The 19,422-nt window shown below is 42.7% G+C and overlaps 1 protein-coding gene across 1 annotated transcript; it reads right to left on the bottom strand.

Annotated features, from left to right (window-relative positions):
- Positions 1–1,138: 1,138 nt before the first annotated feature.
- On the bottom strand, positions 1,139–19,032 carry LSG1 (large 60S subunit nuclear export GTPase 1). Its single transcript, XM_066601721.1, has 14 exons — positions 18,912–19,032; positions 16,153–16,279; positions 14,828–14,948; positions 14,616–14,702; positions 14,444–14,530; positions 13,859–13,919; positions 12,484–12,660; positions 7,902–8,255; positions 5,727–5,828; positions 4,526–4,669; positions 3,786–3,909; positions 3,629–3,708; positions 3,342–3,515; positions 1,139–1,649 (listed from the first exon to the last, which is right to left on the bottom strand). The coding sequence occupies exons 1-14, from the start codon at positions 19,002–19,004 to the stop codon at positions 1,470–1,472; spliced, it is 1,911 nt and encodes a 636-aa protein (XP_066457818.1). The 5' UTR covers positions 19,005–19,032; the 3' UTR covers positions 1,139–1,469.
- Positions 19,033–19,422: the final 390 nt, after the last annotated feature.

Here is a 19,422-nt window from a genome sequence, read left to right as displayed (position 1 = left end):
GTGAGGAGCATGTATGCCACAGAGGGAGGGCTCTTTCACACGGGCGTATGCGTTTTTATGATCGCCCGCCGCGACGTAAACACACATGAACGGGCACACAAATCTAACATTTGTGCGCTTATTTAGAAGGCATGGGCCCAATGCATATTAGCTGTCTGCTAAGCTGTCTCCCTTTTCCCTGCCTGGCTCTCAGCAAGGGGAGGAGGCAGGATGGGGCGAGAGCTAGTGTGCTAAGCTCTCGCTCCCTCTCTGCAGTCAGCAATGCGAGGAGCCAGAGCTTACCAACTAACTCTGCCCCCTCCCATTGCAAACAGCCAGCAAGGGGCGGAGAGCAGGAGAGAAGAGGGAGGGAGTTTAGCACTCATGCTGCTAAACTTCCTCTATTCTCCGGCCGCTGTCATTGGCTCCCATAGGAGTGTATGGCAGCGACTGTATTCCATCCGGGAAAGGTAATTCCAGGACTATATCTTTCCTGCCTGGCACTATTTTGGCCGGGTGCTTTTATGCCACGGGAATATACCTGTGTGATCTGATGCATTGGAATCCAATGAATCAGGTGGTAGCGTATATCGGCCGGCCGTGAAAACCCTCATGTGAAAGAGCCCAGAGGGTCTGTTAATAAGACCATATAGCCTGGTATCCTACATTCCCCAATGGAAGACCCAGTGAGGGGGCTTTACTTAACTTTCATTAAAGGGGTTGTCCAAGTTAAGAACAGTTATGCTTTTTTCTTATATTATAAAACTTACCTGTTAATTCAACCTCTGGGTCTTTGTTTTCCAGCACTGCAGCAATGAACTGACCGGCCACATGACCGCTGAAGCCAACGACTGGCCGCAGTAATCACGTGTTACAGTAATCAAGCCGGTTACATCATTGCTGCAGCTAGACCGCCACTCCTGTGTAGTCATATCCAGTTACCCATGTGACCTTAATAGGCCAATGATTAGTGGACAGTCTTATTACCCCGCTGCAGTGCCAGAAACAAACACCGATGGGAAGCACCGGAGCTGGAACAGCAGCAGAACAAATTGGTGAGCTATGCTTCTTTTCATATTTTAGCATGATCTCTGGCTTTCACTAAATTTCTGGCAGCCTTAGAAAGCCCTTTTAAAGGAAGTGACGCGATTAGCAGGTATAGGCGACACAGTCACGTTTTATTAAAACAGTTATTATAATGCGGCTCACTGCGCCGTCTCAAGTTTTCTGCTTCCTAGATGTTAGGTTTGCAGGAAAACGTGAGCCCATTAGTTTTGCTGAACAGCAAAGAGTTCTCAAAAAAATGTGGCAAGCCATTTAGCACCCGGTTTATGGGCAGATTTAGTCCCTGGAATGATGGCGTTCACTGCACACAGCAATTATTGGCACAACAGGATTGGATATCTGCAATTACGCAGAGAATCCCCCTTGTGTTACTACAACAACATGTACAGCACTGTTCTAGGCCTCGGCAGTCCTCCAGTTCACATTCATGCATCCAAGTGCTTGTTAAGTCTGCGGATTTTCTCTTTCTTATTTTTGTTTCCGTGCTTTTTCCAAGGCTTACTGGAAAGCGTCTCTGTGCTGGTTGTAGTTACTGGTATAGGGCCACTGCCCGGCTTGTATCCCATCACAGACTGCACACCTTTGGTCAGAGCTCGGACATTTTCCTGCAAAAATGAAGTTATGGAAATATAAAATTAAAGTATTTAACGTGCGTTTCTGCAGATCTGAAAATATTAACCTTAATTCGCTCAAGTGCTGCAAGTTTCAAGTTTTTCCTCCCCCCCTTATTAAAAAAAAAAAATCGTGACTCCTTTATCCATTGACGTCGCTGTATGAGGTCTTGTTTTTTTGCGGGATGAGTTGTAGTTTTCAATGGTGCTATTTAATGTACTATATAATGTACTGAAAAACGTAAAAAAAATTTAAGTGGAGTGTAACGGAAAAAAAAATAAATTCCACCATCTTTGAGTGCGCCTTGTTTCTATGGCGTGCTGACTGCTACAAAAGGACATAACTTTATTCTATGGGTCATTACAATTAGTACAATATCAAATTTATGCAGTTGTTTTTTTTGCTGTACTACTTTTATTTTTTTTTCAAAGAGATTTTATTTTTTTAATCACTTTATTACATTTTTTCTTGGAGACAAAGTGACCAAAAAAGCGCAACTCTGACGAAGTTCACCATGCGGGGTAAATAATGCATTACTTTGATAGATCGGACTTTATTATAAATATGGCAAAAAGTTTTGTTTTTTTTAATAAACTTTTATTACTTTTTAATTTTTTGAATAATTAGTAAAACTTAAAATTTTTTTTTTTTACTATTTCTTTTAGTCCTAATAGGAGACAAGAACTTGCGACGATATGATCGTTCCTGCAGTATGATGTAACGCCACAGCATTACATTACACCACGGTCTGACAGGCAATCTATCAAGCCACCCCACAGGCATGGCTTGATAGGCAATTTGCAATGACAGTCCTGGGGCCCTTCAGAAGGCCCCCGGCTGCCATGACAAGATGCGATCTAAGAATTGGTGATGGCATTTAAAGAGTTAACAGTGCAGATGAGTGGCGTCGCTTACCGGAGCTGTTGTGTGGCAGGTGCCGGCTGTAAGTAACAGCCAGCACCCACATTGTGTGGAGTAAGATAGCCCTGCGATTTCCCTTCATACATACCCCGTACCTGCAGGATGTAACAGTATGTCCTGTAATATTAAGAGGTTAAACCATCTCCAGCTTGTATATTAACCTGATCTTTTCTTGTACTTCATCATTACATTTCTAAAAGAACTGCTCTTTCTGTACTCCTAGATTTAAGGGGGTTGCCCTGCCCTAGAAAAGCAGGGCAGCTTTCTTCCAGAGATGCTGCTATATCTGTCCACGGGTTGTGTGCACTGCTGCAGATCAGCCCCATTGAAATAAAGAGGGGTTAGAGCACACATACCACCCACGGACAGGTGTAGTGCTCTAACAAAGCAGCTGGGTTCCTCTAATCCTGGACAAACCCTATAATACATTTGACCTTCATTCCTCTTAGTACACCAAAACGAATTGCAGAACTTCAAAGACAAATTGCTACAAATAACACATACATAATCAAGCATCCAAGTTTATGGCTCAGTCTAGACATCACACATTGTGATCTGCAGACCCACAGCAATTTACAGTAAAGTATAGGCAGATGGGGTTTCACCTCACATGGTAGCACCTGGATTGTAAATGAGATTTCCTAATTTAACTAAATGCAGGGTAATACTGCAACAAAAGTTATAAGTTTATCACCTGTCCAAAATAAGACACACGAGAGGCTAAACACTACGGCTTAGTATCCAATGGAGATTCAAAGCTGTACCTGATGAAAAAAGGTTTTGTCCACCACATTCTCAATATGTCTGACTTTCTTCCTGCCGTGACCTTTTGCTTCTTCCATGTCATTTAATACATTCTTTTCCCCTAACAGAGAATGTTGAGGCTGGAATTCTGAAGAATCCGTACCAGGAGGCGGATGACAATATAGTAGTTTACCCTAAAATATAAAGATCATTTTACTGCATATTCTGCTAAATCCAAAATCATGTTTGGAAACAAATATGCAATAAAAATAAAAAAACAGGCAGAAAACCAATCCCTGTGACTCACATTGACAAAGTCCTTCAATATGTACCGCGCAGACCTTGGCTGATCGGGCTGCCCATGTGCGGTCATGAAACCTCGCATATCTGCAAGCACAAAAACAGTGTTGTACAAGACAGCTATGACAAGTTAATGACTTAATGGCAACGTGAACATAACTTACACCCGTATGCAGATAACAGTTCTTCTGAAGTGGGTGCGCGATCCTGATCCTCATCTTCCCGTGGTCGAATAATGTTTATACCATAAATGGTTTCAAGGACATATCGTGGAATTCGCTGTGCGATGTGAGTACATTAAGGAAATATACAAGCACTAAATACATCACTGAATTACTTATTTGAGGACCCACCAGCTCTCCTGTAAAGGGGACATATCCGCTTTAGTGTATATGTGTGTGTGTGTGTATATATATATATATATATATATATATATATATATATATATATATGATAAGAATTCTCAAGCATCTTTTCTTAGAAATCTGTATTGGCTTGTGGCTCTATAACTCTTCCTGGGAACGTACCAATAAATTGTCAATCAACCCTTGTTAATAGAAGGAGTCCAGTAGGTGCATGAGCTGTAGGGGCGCAATCATTTACAAGGGGAGTTGTTATATCCAGTTGTTTCAGGAAATGCATGAATCGACTGACAACTGGATTACCAGTTCCAACACATGCTGGCATTGATTAGACAGACTCTACTCACAAGTGTTAATTTATTAACATATTTCCAGGAGGAACAGAGGAACCGCACAATGGACAGTTTAAGAAAAACTGCTACAACATTGTTATATAAGAAATACAGCCATTTCTTTAATAAACGCACCAGGAGAGCTGGACCCAAAGTAATTATCCTTTGTGACAGATTTCGAACTATTGACAGCTTTCCCTGGAAGGATATGAGAGAGATTGGTGGGATGTGGTCTCTCATCTGATCAATTGGTAGGATGCCGCAGCATATCATCTCTGCCTTGGTGGAAATAAATGAAGGCATTACGAGGCCAGGGCAATCACAAAGGCACAGTCCGGTCTCCACGTACAGTGTCTGCAGGGTTGGAGAGAATATGCTGTTGAGGTTATACAAAGTACTATGCCTACTATGGGATTTCTTAGTAGAACACAACAGACATTTGCATCAAAACATGTAGAGATATGGAAGGATGGAAGCCCTAGTCTACCTTGAACTGGCTACCTAAACCATGCAGGGATTGAACCTGGAACCTTCAGGTCGTGAGTGAGAGCTTAACACTCTGCACAAGAGTCAAACCTTACAGACTTGTGTGACCAATTGTTGCCACATTATAAAAAAGGTATGTGTCATGAATGAGACATTTGTAACAATAGTGTTATATACTAACCACAGTTAGCTTGGAAAGGGTTACTATGCATGTAATAAACTGCTGTGATCCCCTACCTTTAGGTTGCTTAATTAAAATGGAGGATCTGGAAGAAGTAACTCCTTCCAGATCTTCCTGTGGTTACAATCTATTGGAGGGCTAGAAAAGAGTTGAAGACCAGCAATTGATACAAAGCTGAAACCGATTAGCTTGGTGCCAGTAGGACGGGTATAGCTGGTAGTGTCCACATCCTAATAGCAGTAGCTATACCCAGTCTTCAGCTGTTTCCCCAATGATACGGATGAGAAATGAAGATTGCAAAAATAAAACAAAAACACAACAAAATTTAGGCCTCATGTCCACTAGCAAAATTGAATAGTGGATTCCGCTGCAGAATCTGCATTCAATTTTGCCCATAGGGAATCATTGGCCATCCGCGGTCAATTAAATTGAATTTTGCACCCGCGGATGGCATTTTAATAGATTTGCATTTTTCACGTGCGGGAGAAAATACGCGGCATGCTCCATTTTACCGTGGATTCTGCACGGATCGGCAACATTGCTAGCAATAGGTGCGGATATCCGCATTAAAAAAAATACCATTTAAAGCAAATCCGCGCGGAATCTGCTGCGGAAATCTGCAGCAGATTCTGTGTGGATTGTATTTTTCTAGTGGACATGAGGCCTTATAATATAAAAAAGGTCCAGGTACTATATAACCAAACCAAAATACAAGTGTGAAACTGAACCTTAACTTTAAATTACCTGAAAATGCTTTGTGTGACCTGGAGTAGCTGAAACAGAAACTTTCTTGTTTCCCAGAATAGTGTTGATTGTTGAACTCTTACCAACATTGGGATAACCAACCTGATGCAGACAGAAGACAAATAAAAACAAGGCGCTACAACTGAAACAATTTATTGAACAGAAAATTCTTCATGAATGAACATGACTGGTTTATAACCCTCTGGATAGAGGGCTATAAAGGGTTAAAATACAAAAACTGCTTCTAAAAAAATTAATAAATAAAAAAATAGGACTCATATATACAGCTGCCATACAGACTTGTGTGGAAAACATATTAAAGGAAAAAGATAGTATGTTAAGCAGAAAAAAAAAGACATGCCCCCCCCCCCCCAAATAGAAAAATTCCTCCCTCACTCCCCTCTGCCAATTAGAATAGTCCCTGAATCACCGAATCCTTCTGAATTAGTGATTACAACATGTAATATTGTATCGCTCAAGAAAGAGGTCCAGGCCTCTCAAACTCTTTAATTGAATTTGCCATTACCACGTCCTCAGGCAGAGTGTTCCACAGTATCATTGCTCTTACAGTAAAGAACCCCCTTCTATGTTGGTGTAGAAACCTTCTTTCCTCTAGATGTAGAGGATGCCCCCTTGTTACACTCACAGTCCTGAGTATAGATGATGGGAGAGATCTCTGTAGTTTACCCTGATATATTATACATAGTTATTAGGTCGCCCCTTAGCTGTCTTTTCCTAAAAAAAACCCGATTTTGATAACCTCTCTGGGTATTGCAGTCTGCCCATTCCATTTATTACTGTAGTTGCCCGCCTTTGTACCCGCTCAAGCTCTGATTTGTCCTTCTTGAGTACCGGTGCCCAAAACTGTCCACAATATTCCATGTATGGTCTGACCAGTGATTTGTAAAGAGGAAGAACAATAGTCTCGTCATGTGCCCCTAGACCTCTTTTGATGCACCCCAAAATCCTATTTGCCTTGGCAGCAGCTGCCTGACACTGGTTGCTCCAGTTAAACTTACAGTTAACTAAAACCCCCAAGTCCTTTTTCATGTTAGTGTTCCCAGTGGTTTCCCATTTAGTGTGTGATGGTGACATGCATTTCCTCTACTCATGTGCATAACCTTACATCTGTCAGTGTTAAACCTCATTTGCCAACTTATTCAGATCCATTTGCAACCACGTTGTGTCCTTTCTTGTGTTAATTTCTTTACATAGTTTTGTATCTTCTATAAATATTGATATTTAACTGTACAATCCTTTTACCAGGTCATTAATATATTGAGGATAGGGTCCAATACTGAGCATTAATAACCACCCTCTGCTTTCTATCACTGACCAGTTACTTACCCACTTACACACATTCTCACCCAGACCAAGCATTCTCATTTTATATATCAACCATTTATGTGACTCAGTATCAAAGGCTTTGGAAAAGTCCAGATACACCAGATCTAATGACTCTCCCCAGTCCAGTCTAGATCTTACCTCCTGGTAGAAGCTAATCAGATTGGTTTGACAGGAGCGATCTCTCATAAACCCATGCTAATATGGAGTTATACAGCTATTGTCCTTGAGGTATCCCAGGATAGCATCTCTTAGAAACCCTTCAAACATTTTACCCACAATAGTAGTAAAGACTTACAGGCCTGTAGTTTCCGGGTTCAGTTTTAGAGCAGCGGCACCACATTGGCTATGCAGCAAGTTTCATGTTACAGAAAGAGTGAAGCTTGCTGTAGTACATAGTTTACGTAACTCCTAACATGATCATGTGTAGCACAGCTCAGCTATTTCCGTCCTTCTGACTCCCCCTCACCCATATTCAGGGTGGCTGGGGGCCCTAACTCAAGCATGTCCCAGAGGTGGAAACTACACTTACCAGACTTTTATGGCACAGTCTGTGGATGGTCTAATAAAATACAAAGGTAAAGACTGCAGATGATGGGAGATTTGGATTAGCGGTATTGGAGGTTTGAATTTGTTTTTATTGTTTTAGAAATGTGATGTGGCCGCTAGTAAAGCTGTGGTAAAGTGCACACCTACATGCCATAGATGAAGCAATTGGGCAAAACCCTGGATTGGGGTAGCATCGACATAGAACCATGTCTGTATGTCCAGTGGACGTCTATATACAGCAGTAGATTTGAGAAAATATAAAGCAAGAAGGTACCAACTCACCAGCCCTACGGTGATTTGTTCCTCTTTAACCCTCTTCCCTGTATGCATCGATTTGAAAATTTCCAGGAGTTCATCTCTTTGCACTAAGTGGCTTTCATTATGGACAACTTTTCGCTCAGTCCTTTCAGAATCCTGCTGTGGTATAACTCTTTCCTCCTCAGGCTCGGCCTCTTCAGAACACGTCTGCCAGCCTTCATCATCCTCACAATCTTCATACTCATCACTTGTATCGCTGGCCTCACGGTCCCTGGCAGGAGCAGAGTCTGTCTCACTTAGATCTCCATCATCCTCGCTGTCTTCTTCTTCTGAAGTCATACTTTCAATCGGATCAGCAGCCTCCCCATCATCGCTTTGCTATTCAAACAAACAGAAAAAAGGATACCAGGTCATTGAGTCTCCAAATACAAAAGTCAGAGATGAGAAGGCATATTAAAATAAATAAGATACAAATTATGACTAAATCAGTCTTCTATAGGATGCAGCCTGTTGCTGTGATCACAGGACATACTAGCTAGCAGCCTGTTCCCATTCCAATACCAATTTCTAACCCTCATTACCACCACCGCAGGGTGGTAATGTTTCCGCTTGTGGGGAATCCTTAGACAGGTTGTACCAGGATCATAAGTTACCCCATATACAGAGGATAAGACAAGACCCTCACTAGCGAATTGGTAAGGGTCTCACCACAGAGAACTCCAATGATCCCAATGACAGGGGTGCCCACCATCCTTCTCACTGCATGCTTACTGCACCCCCTGAAGTGAGGAGGAGACTGAACGGAGCACTGGTTGTGCAAGCGCACTGACATTTCATTCCCTTTCTGTGGGACTGTGGAAAGCCGAGAAGCAAGCACTTGGGTATTTCTGACAGCCCCATTAAAATGGAGTGCAAACCACACATGCTTAGCCAGCAGTCCATTCATTCTGATGTTACTGCAGGGGAAGAAAAGACACCGTAGTGACATGCAGAAGGGAGTATGGTAACCCCATTTTTGGGCGAGGGTCTCAAAAGGAGAAACTACCACAGATCAGCAAGTTATAGGGGATAACTTGTGATTGTGGTACAACCCCCTTTAATGTCATTTCTGCCTCAAAGAAATTAGGAACAAGTAAAGCCTTCTACATTTTTGTCCAGTGCTAGAATTTGACTCATTTACCAACTTCTTACAATATCTTCCAGCAGGCTGAAATCACTTTACCTTCCCTAGTGTAAAAAGAGACAGGTCTTGTTTTTGCCTTGTTATGCCGAACCATTGATTAGGGCTGGAAGCCTTGATTGGGAAACACGGCTTTATAGACATACTTGCAACTTTTAATTCCCTGTTTAGGAAAGATTTTGAAGCTATATAAAGCTGCATTTAAGGCTGGGCAATTTTGCCAAAAATTAAAATCTTGATTTTTTTTCAAACTTATGGACAATTCTTGATTTTAAAATCAGCATTTTTTTTGCCATATGAATTTATAAAATAGCCATTTGAGGCCTATATTTTGCAGGACCAATTGTCCTTTGTAATGGTGCCATCTTGGAATACAGATAATAAATTGTATAACTTTTGAAATTTGCTTTCAAGGAGAAGAAACTACTTTTCCAGAACAAAAACAATGCTTAAAAAGAATTGCATTTGCATTGCTACATTCCACAACCCATAGGATTTCTGCCACAGAGATACACAAGATTTAGCAAGTGATTAGCTTAGATCCCTGCATGAACTGCTAGTAGGTATAGGGCTCCTATACCCCTGATGACGCCAGCGTTCTGGTAAAACATGTTGGAAGAGCTGATCTTTTAGCACAGAGTCTCATGTAGTCCATCCTGTTGGTACTGTTGTATCTTGTCTCCATCACAAGAATGGGTGGAGACAAGATGTACACCCCCAACCAACGCCAACAACTTTTTGGCTGGGGCGGAGATTGAGTGGCCATTATATCCCCTGCCACCTGGTGTCCGCCGCTCTCGCTTGTTCCCTTACCGCCTTCTGCACTGTCATTTTCCTTGCTCGCTTCACTTATTACAAGCATATTATGCGAGGCCGGCAATGAGAATGGCAGTGGGTGACCGACTGCGCCGCAGCAGGGACGGGAGAAGGCAGAGTGGTACTGTTGTGTCTTGCATAATCAGCAGGGCAGGATAATATCCCAGGATGTTTTAATACAATATTCATGATCTAACACGTAAAGGTTTCTACAGAGAGAAAAAGGATCAGCTCCCCCGTAAACGTGATGTCCTCCTACTGGCTAGATCAGGTAATGCATCTTAAATGCTGAACGGTTATCTTTCAGTTTATTGCCTAATTTTGTGGAACTGAACGATAACCATTCAGTGTAAACACTGCCAGCAACAACGAACAATAATTTGTTCACCCATCGTTCAGTTTATGCAAGTATACAAATCAAACGACGATCAGGCCGAGTAAGCAGGCAGTCATTCATCTAGGAAGTACTGCTAGTTTACGGTCAATGGAGACGGATGGCCAGAGAAGGTATTCAGCGCACTCCACCTCCATTTAGTGAATGATTATCACTCCTGTGCTTTCACAAAGGAGCAATAATAATCGTCAGGACAACTGTTGGGCGCCGCTTAAATACCCGGCACTCACCCTGTATAAAAGGACGACTGTCGGCATAACAATTGCATGTGCAGGAGACGTCACCGCTAGTTGCTACTAAACAATTGCATGAGTGGGAGAAATCACCGCTAAAGTATCGCTCACTTCTCACTCAGCACTTCACTTTCTATATGAAACGGTAAGTGGAAAGAGTTTAGACACAGCAAGAAGCCAGCGATAATTTTTATGCTGGTTGAAAGTGAGCAACGAACAAAAAGTAAATGGATAACTAACGATGGCTTTGCATTTAGGTGTAATGATTATCGCACATTTTTTGTTCATTTGAACAAATTTTGCATGATAATGTTGCACACGTTAAAAACGAAAAAAAATATATGTTTATCAAATTGGGGGGGGGGGGGGGGATATCCAAATAGGAATACAATGCGGTCTGCAGAAACTGTAGGGCAAGGGTCACAAAAGCTAAAGCTAATAATGAATTGAGGCTTGCAACAGAGGCCAAAAGCAATTAAAAAAGGATTTTGGGGGTATGCCAAAAGCAAAAGAAAAGTCAAAGATGCTATTGGATGCTTACAAGATGGAAATGGTGAATTGGTTAAGAATCATGTTGAGAAGGCCGAACTTTTAAATTCCTATTTTGTATCTGTTTTCTCTCAGAAAGTAGATGGAACATCAACTGATCTTCCCTGTGCTATTGGGGGAATAAAAGAATGCAGGCTATTTATAAAAACAAAGATGGTGAAAGAACACATAGCTAACAAATGAATTCAAGTCTTAAGGCCCAGATGAATTACATCCTAGGATACTAAAGGAAGCAGCGGAGGTAATTGCTGAACCACTTGCCATAATCTTTGAAATATCCTGGAAAACAATAGAAGTCCCAGAAGATTGGAAAAGGGCAAATGTTGTCCCCATCTTCAAAAAAGGGAAGAAGGTGAATCCAGATGCTAGGAGGAATAGCTAACACTAAGGAAGTGAGAGAGTATTCAAAATGATCTAGAAAAGCTTGAACAGTGGGCGGCGACTAATAGAATGGTATTTAACAAGGAGAAATGCAAAGTTCTATATCTGGGCAAGAAAAATAAAAAAAGCACATACAGAATGGGAGGAATTGGGCTAAGCAGCAGCACATGTGAAAAAGACTTGGGTATACTAATAGACCATAAACTGAACACGAGTGCACAATGTGATGCAGCAGCCAAAAAGGCAAACACAATTCTGGGATGTATTAAGAGAAGCATAGAGTCTAGATCACGTGAGAGCATTATCCCCCCTCTACTCCTCCTTGGTCAGACCTCATCTGGAATACTGTGTCCAGTTCTGGACACCCCACTTTAAAAAAGACATAGACAAACTGGAGCAAGTTCAGAGAAGAGTTACTAAGATGGTAAGCGGTCTACAAATCATGTCCTATGAGGAATGGCTAAAGGATCTGGGAATGTTTAGCTTGCAAAACAGAAGGCTGAGAGGAGACTTAATAGCTGTCTACAAATATCTGAAGGGCTGTCACAGTGCAGAGGGATCAGCCCTATTCTTATTTGTACAAGGAAAGACTAGAAGCAATTGGATGAAACTGAAAGGGAAGAGACAAATTAGATATTAGAAAAAAAAAAAATTCTGACGGTGAGGGTGATCAATGAGTGGAACAGGTTACCACGGTAGGTGGCGAGTTCTCCTTCAATGGAAGTGTTCAAACAAAGGCTGGAAAAATATCTGTCTGGGATGATTTAGTGAATCCTGCACTAAACAGGGGGTTGGACGCGATGATCCTGGAGGTCCTTTCCAACACTACCATTCTATGATACTATGATAATTGTCCTGTGTAAATGGCCCTTTACTGTATGCAACTATTGTTAATCAAATCAATTTGAGGCAAAAAAAATAATAAATAAATATAAAAAAAATATCACACTTCTCTTTTATACCACACCAAATGCATCATTAAACCTCAAAGTTTCACTAAAAAAAAAAACACAGAAAGTGCTGCTTTAGAAAAGATAATTAAGAGAAACATACCCTGGCATCTTCAGAAAGTCTCTGTGCCTCAGTCAGAGCTGACCAGAACACAACTTTAATATCTCCTTTCTCAAAGTAGGCTGCCCAGGCCTGCCGCTGGCCTTCAGTCAGCAAGTCCGCCTTGTTTATTAGGATTATATTTTCTTTTTGTGGATTTACTTCTTTGACATATCGTTCCTTTGGGGAAAAAACAAAACAAAACATGAAATAAATAAATATAGGAGAAAAAAAAACCTACTACTAATAATTTTGGTCATTAGCCAATTTACTTTCATGAATGTATTTTGTATGTTACATTAAAGGGCTAATTTTCACAGCCGTGTATAAAACGCTGCATGCATCACGGGGCGTTTTACCGCCGTGTGTGACAGCTATCACTTCGTATGGCAGCGGCTGTGCACTGCGCATGACATCATATCTCACCCACTCTGTCTCATAGCAGCAATGCGTATTAAATGTGGCACATATGCGATGTATTCTGTACGTACAGCGTTTAATGCACAATCCATAGAGAACAATAGGGCTGTATGCGCGCAATACGCCTTAAAACAGAATATGCGTTCTTTTTTTTTTGTGTCCGCATTACACGCAATGAGTATACACAAATGTGAATGGATAAATGAAAATTAATGTACTTTGACCAACTCCATTTACCGCACAATACACCGTTAAAAATACATTTGCGGGAACGAGACCCAAATCGGATAAATCATAGAAAAAGTGCAACAGCATGAATCTTGGTGATAAAGCAGTAAGTTTAAATGGCAGCAGTGGAGCTACAATGTAAAAGAGCCCTGTATTGGGCCCATTTAAAATATATTGCTAACTATAATTAACCCCTTCCTGCTGCAGCCCCTTTTTTGTTTTAAAAAAATCATAGCCCTTTTATTTTTCCAACGACATAGCTACAGTAGGGCTTCCTTTTTGTCCTTCACTCCCATGGTACTATTCTTGAGATTGGCGGGGGTCTCACCGATCAGCAAGTTATCTCCTATTCATAGAATAGGGATTAACTGGTTATTCTAGTAAAACCCCTTTAAGGTGTTAAGGATGTCTTCTGAAGATCCAGTCGCAGGCTTGACAACCGTTTGACAGACACTTCTCGGGTGTATGGCCACCTTATTCTCGAGATCCGTTTAGCTTTTGCATGCAGGATTTTTGTTATAAAAATGCAAGCGCTATATCCTGTATCACAGGAAGAATTATGCTGCTTAAACCTATAATAAGTACTTATTCAACGGTTCAGCAAATACAATATAAACTCCAGATCTAAACATTGTCTGCTTTGTAAATGTTAATAGCAAAACACAAACTGTGAATCTCTGAGAAATCATTCTTCAGGTCTTTAAACTTTAGTAACGAAATGGAAACTTACCAAATCCTGACATCTGAACAAGAGTGGATTTCTGGCATCCACAATCTGCACCACTATATCACTGTGAAGAAATAAGAAGAATGCATATGTACAAGCCACCAACAGGAGATTGTATAGAACCTAATACTTAAAGGGGTTGTCCATGATAGAAAATAAGTGTATACTTACATTTCCTGGCTCTCCGCATCTCTAATGACGACAGCCTCGGGTCTCTCCTGTTATGTAATTTTAAGCAGGCTGCAGCAGACTGTATACAGGATGCCATTGGCTGCAGCAGCCTGTCACATCTTGAATGCAAACTGACTAAATACAGACCCGGTGCTGAGGATGGAGCTGCAGCACAGGAGATGAAGAGAGTATACACTTGATTATTTTTTAATTATGTTTGTCAATCCCCTTAAGTGACAACTGTTTGTTGTTTATGTATAAAAAAAGAAAAGGTATCTGATTATCATCTAGTTATTTGGTCAACATTATAAGGTGGCCAAAGCGGAAAAAAAAGACAAAGTAAGTAGCATAACTCAGGTTCCTAAACAAATGTCCTGGGAGTGAAAGGTGATTTTGAAAGTGCCATTTAATACTTACCTCCTTTCTATGACTCTCCAGAGCTGACGCCAGAAATCTAGATTACGTTCAAATGGTGTAAGAATCAGTTTCTTTTCTTCTTCAAGTCTGGTAAAACGAAAAATAGATTCTTATTATCCAAAATCCATTACACCATTGCCCAAAAATGTCATTGCATTATGTAAGAGCTTACTTCGCGAGCTGGCGCCTCCACTCTAAAAAGTTGTCTCTCTCAGACTGCTTGAGAACTTCAGCGCTGGTACTTTTATCCCAGTGCGGTCTACAGGCAAAGAGCAAACTCAAATTACATGGATAGTGTCCAAGACAGAAAAGATCATGAGGAAGCATTCTACATAAGAAAATATAGTAACAAAAAATGGAATTAAATAATCAGCTTGTTCTTACCTTCTTGGGATACACAAAAACTGCTCATTTTCTTCATGAAGTTTATGAATTCTTCTGGATTCCTCTGATGTTAGCAATCCTGTCCTGGCTTCAGCTGGGACAAACTTAATATTCAGTTTCTCTACCAAAAAAAATAATCAAGACAGAAAGCTTATATAAATAGTTGAAAATGAACGATTTCCTTTCACAGTTATCAGACATAATCCCAGAAAGTGATCTAAAAACTTGGTTTGAATGGCCCGCAAGTCTTCTTTCTCTAGGGTATCTTTCTTGATGTCAGAAGAAAAACAATAAGGCTGGAATAACACGGGGCGGAACAGAAATTCCGCATGCATTCTAAATCCTGAGACCAAGCAGCAAAGTGGACGAGACTTGTAAAAATCTTGCCCACACGCTGCGGACAAGACACGCGAAAAACTGACATGCCGCACAGAATTCAAATCTGCGACATGTCAACTGTATCGCTGTTTAAGCTGCGGACTCTCTTCTCTCTATGGGGAGAGATTCCTGCAGCAGAATACAGGTGGAAAAGCTGCTTCAAACCCCCGCCGAGCGGGACTGCCGAGATGCCCGAGCGGCACTAGCTCAAGTATTTCTGTAAGCCCAATTGAAATTAATGGAGCGCGGATTGCGCATGTGTGGCCAGCATTCTATTCACCGTGTCATCACTGCAGGGGCAGAAGCGAGGCCACAGTGACAAGAAAGTGGGGCATGGAATTCCTGTTCTCGAGAACGTCGGGGGTCTTAGTGGTGAGATCCCCACCGATCAACAGGTTATCCCCTATCCTGTAGATAGGACAGAACAGGAAATTCTAGAAGAACCCTTTTAATGGTGCTTTTAAACAAGTTAGGCCCCCTGTCCATGGCCATGACGGAATATTGCTAGTGATATTCCACCACAGGATAGCAGGGGGGAGAACTGACAGGTCTCAGCGATGAGTCCATCTGGCAGGCTCATAGCGGAGAACTGTGACAAAACGTGCATGCCATGATTTGAATCCTGCGACTGGAGAACAGCAGCGATTCTCCGCTCGTGGACGTCGCTTTCCATAGTTAATTCTATGGGAAGCGTTCACTGCGTTACCCGCAGCGGGATTATCACTGCGGATAACGCAGTGACATATCGCCCGTGGACAGGAGGCCTAATCGTAATACTATGCTGAGTTCTCGATTTTATCAGGTTTGCAATATTAGGATCCAACCCAGTCTAAAGCAACTATACTACTATGATAGTCGTCATGCGGGTGCATGACATACTGTACTTATCAGAACTCTGCTTATATATACAGCATATATTCACCGAGATGCAATAATTATCTCGTTACCTGCAACAAACTCCGTTCCCGCCAACTCTGCTGTGGCAAGAAAGTCATCAATGGAGCTCTGCTCCGTCACGGACTGGAGGTTCAGCCGGCCCCAGTCATAGCCATCGTTTAGTTCGCTTGTGTGGAGCTGTATGGGACAGAAATTAAAAGGTTAGAACTACTAGTATTTCCTGGGGATGGCAAGGTAAGCCAGACTGCCACGGCCGGGGGCCACTACTTACTACTAAATGCTTTATGCTCTCTAAAACCTATTCAATCTAAAGCAAAAAGCTTCTGACAAAACCAATTAGTATGTGTGGGATGAAAGGAGTCTGATGGAGCTACAAGTAATATGCGGAGTGCAGGAAGAAGCTTTTAATTAGTTTTTTTTTTAATAAAACCAGTTACCTCACAACAAAAGGGGCATATAATCAGGCAAAGCCGCCAAACCTGAGGCATGATTGCTTCATGTGAATTGCAGCACGAGCATTAAGCAGAATGTGTAAGCTAATGCGGTATATTATAATACACTACAATACTTGTGTATTGCAGTATGTTTGTCAAAGCATGGCAGTCCTAAGCCACCCGTCAGCCACCTGCGATAACATTGTGGGGTGATGATGAGGTGATAGAGGGTGTCCCTTCTTTCAGTCTAGCCACTTGGATGACAGAATTGCTATTGACTATGGGTTAAAGGGCTGTATAATTACTTGTGCTGCACATGTGCTTTATTTTACAGGAACTGCATGGATCCCGTAAATGTACAGCATGGAGTGGGAAGGGGTATAAACAACAGGTTAAATGGATAAGAGCTTCTGCCTAGTGTGCGGCTGGAGGGGCGCTGCGTGATGCGTCCTCTTCCTTTAACTGTAAGGTGGGATTGGAATTTATATAGGTGCCAATCAGCGAGGTGACGAAGTCTCATTTTTGAACTTGGTATAAAATAAACAAGTTGGCACTGCCAGCATGTATCGAAGGGCCATGTAATGAATCCCTATAATAACGCTTCTTATATTTGGCATGTACGTGGCGATCTCAGGCACTACAGGTGGGAAAGACGACTTTACTTACATTTGCCTAAACCTGTGCCGGCAGTCTATGGTGTATGACACCTGAAACATGCTAGTCTCCTATGCTCCAATCCCTTCTGTCCCTGGGGCGAGTTGTAACAGCGTTGTCTGCCCGTCATTTATCTCACTCCCCATGTAATATGATGCGCTTATCGGCCACAGTGATACCTGCTGGCGAAGTGATAAGTGGAGGAATATGCATTATGTACCTGACACAATACAGATGTACGGGGGTATTCACACTGGTGGTTTTCCCACATGACTTCTGTGTGTTGCAAGACACATGTTAACAGAATCCATTATTTTAAGTGTGTAAACGGCTGAAAGTGGCATTAAAAAAAAAGACGTGGGCACAAAAATGGGCATTAATGCAGACACAGAAAACTGTGATTCAAAGGTCAAATAGGTGTGGGCCACCAACACAGCCAACACACAGAGGATAATGCCCCACATCAAATATAGTTGAGTCCAGCCTGGCCCAAAGTGGTTCTGGGCACAAAAGCTGGCATCAAAGTGGGCTACCTTTTAACTATTTGAATAAGTAATTGGAGGGTTAAAAGGGTTTGAGGCACTGATCTAACACTACCAGCATACAAAGGGTGAAGCTGCGCATCAAATACAATTCAGTCTAGCCTGGCATTAAATAGTTCTGGGCATGAAAAAGTGTGAACCCAGGCATGAGATGGCAAGAGATGGAAATAGTTAAATGAGACTGTGCCACTGACCTAGCACTATCTGTGTGATGTATGATGATGCCCCTCATCAAATCAAAGTCAGCATGGCCCAAAGTGGTTCTGGGCATGAAAGCTGGCATCAAAACGGGCAGACACTTTTTACTGATCTGAATAACTAATGTTTTCAAAGGGTGTGAGCCATTATTCTAGGACTGCCAACACACAGGGGGTGATGCCACATATCAAATACATTTGAGTCCACCCTGGCCCAAAGTAGTTCTGGGTATGAAAACTGGCAAAGTGGGCAGAGCCACTTTGATGCCAGCTTTCATACCGAGAACCACTTTGGTCCAAGGTGGACTCAACTATATTAGATGCAGGGCATTATTCTCTGTGTGCTGACCGTGCTAGTTCAGTGGTCCAGAGTCATTTCACAGTGGTCCTACATCCGTGTCGGGGTCTCTGGTCGTAGGTTCCATCACAGACGCGGCCGAAGAAGCGCTGCACGCTATCTAAGGGGTTAAAGGCTGTATAATCACCAGCACAAAGATGCAAGGCTATTTCTTCTGTCCAAGCGTTGGCCAGCTGGGCAGAAGGCAGACGGACCCTGTTATAGTCAATGGGGTCCGCCCGGCGCTTTTCTGCTCCGTCCACAGGCAGAGGCGTTTGGCCGCAGGGATTCCCCGTACAGAGCAGGAAAGCGGAATCCCCAACGCAGATGTCATACCACCCTGCCCCTATCAGCCACAATTTTCTGTGCCCACGTTAATGCCCATTTTTATGCCCCGTTCAGCCGTGCCCCCTCCGCTATATATTACATTCTCCTCATTAATAGACACAGGGAAAGAATAATTGTGAATAAGAAACTGCTCTGTAAGAACCGACGCCAGCATCCTGCAGGGGGCGCCTGTGGGCACAAGTGACATTCACTACAACGTCACCTGTTACCCCCGTGGGGGCAGCAGCCCTGTGTCGTCAATGACGTCCTTCTGGGAACAAGGGGTTAATGTGCCCACCAGTGCCAGGCCTCGCTCACCCAGGAGTCCCTGACACGCAGCCCCCGCTGGCTCTGGGCTCGCTCCTTCACCAGCGCTCTCCCCAGCCCGCTGCTCGCCTTCTTCTTCCCCATTACTTCCACATGCGACCTCCGCAGGAAGTTACGGCAGCAAACAGGAAGCACATGTGGTGCCTCACCAAAACACCTCCCCTACTGCTGTACGAAGGTTCCGCGCAGCGCTTGGCGGCGCTCTCACCGCCGCGAGGTGGAGCCGAGAGGCTTGCTGGCTGCTATAATCAGCGGCCTCCATGCTGATAGATGTCTGTACCCGCCCCATACAAGCGGCAATCACAGCCGTCCTCCTCCATGACATGCGGATCCGGTCCTCTGCACACACTAGTATCAGGGCTGCTCACAGCTAGTGTCCGTGAGGAGGAGAGGGACATGGCAGGGCAGCACGAAGGGACTAGTACTGAGGGTGCCCTGTGTATTAGGACAAGTACTGAGCGTGCCCTGTGTAGCCATGTCTGGTCCCCTATATATTAGGACA

This window comes from Eleutherodactylus coqui, chromosome 1, assembly GCF_035609145.1.
Source record: "Eleutherodactylus coqui strain aEleCoq1 chromosome 1, aEleCoq1.hap1, whole genome shotgun sequence".
Lineage (NCBI taxonomy): Eukaryota > Metazoa > Chordata > Amphibia > Anura > Eleutherodactylidae > Eleutherodactylus > Eleutherodactylus coqui.
This window is presented reverse-complemented; position numbering and strand designations above follow the sequence as displayed.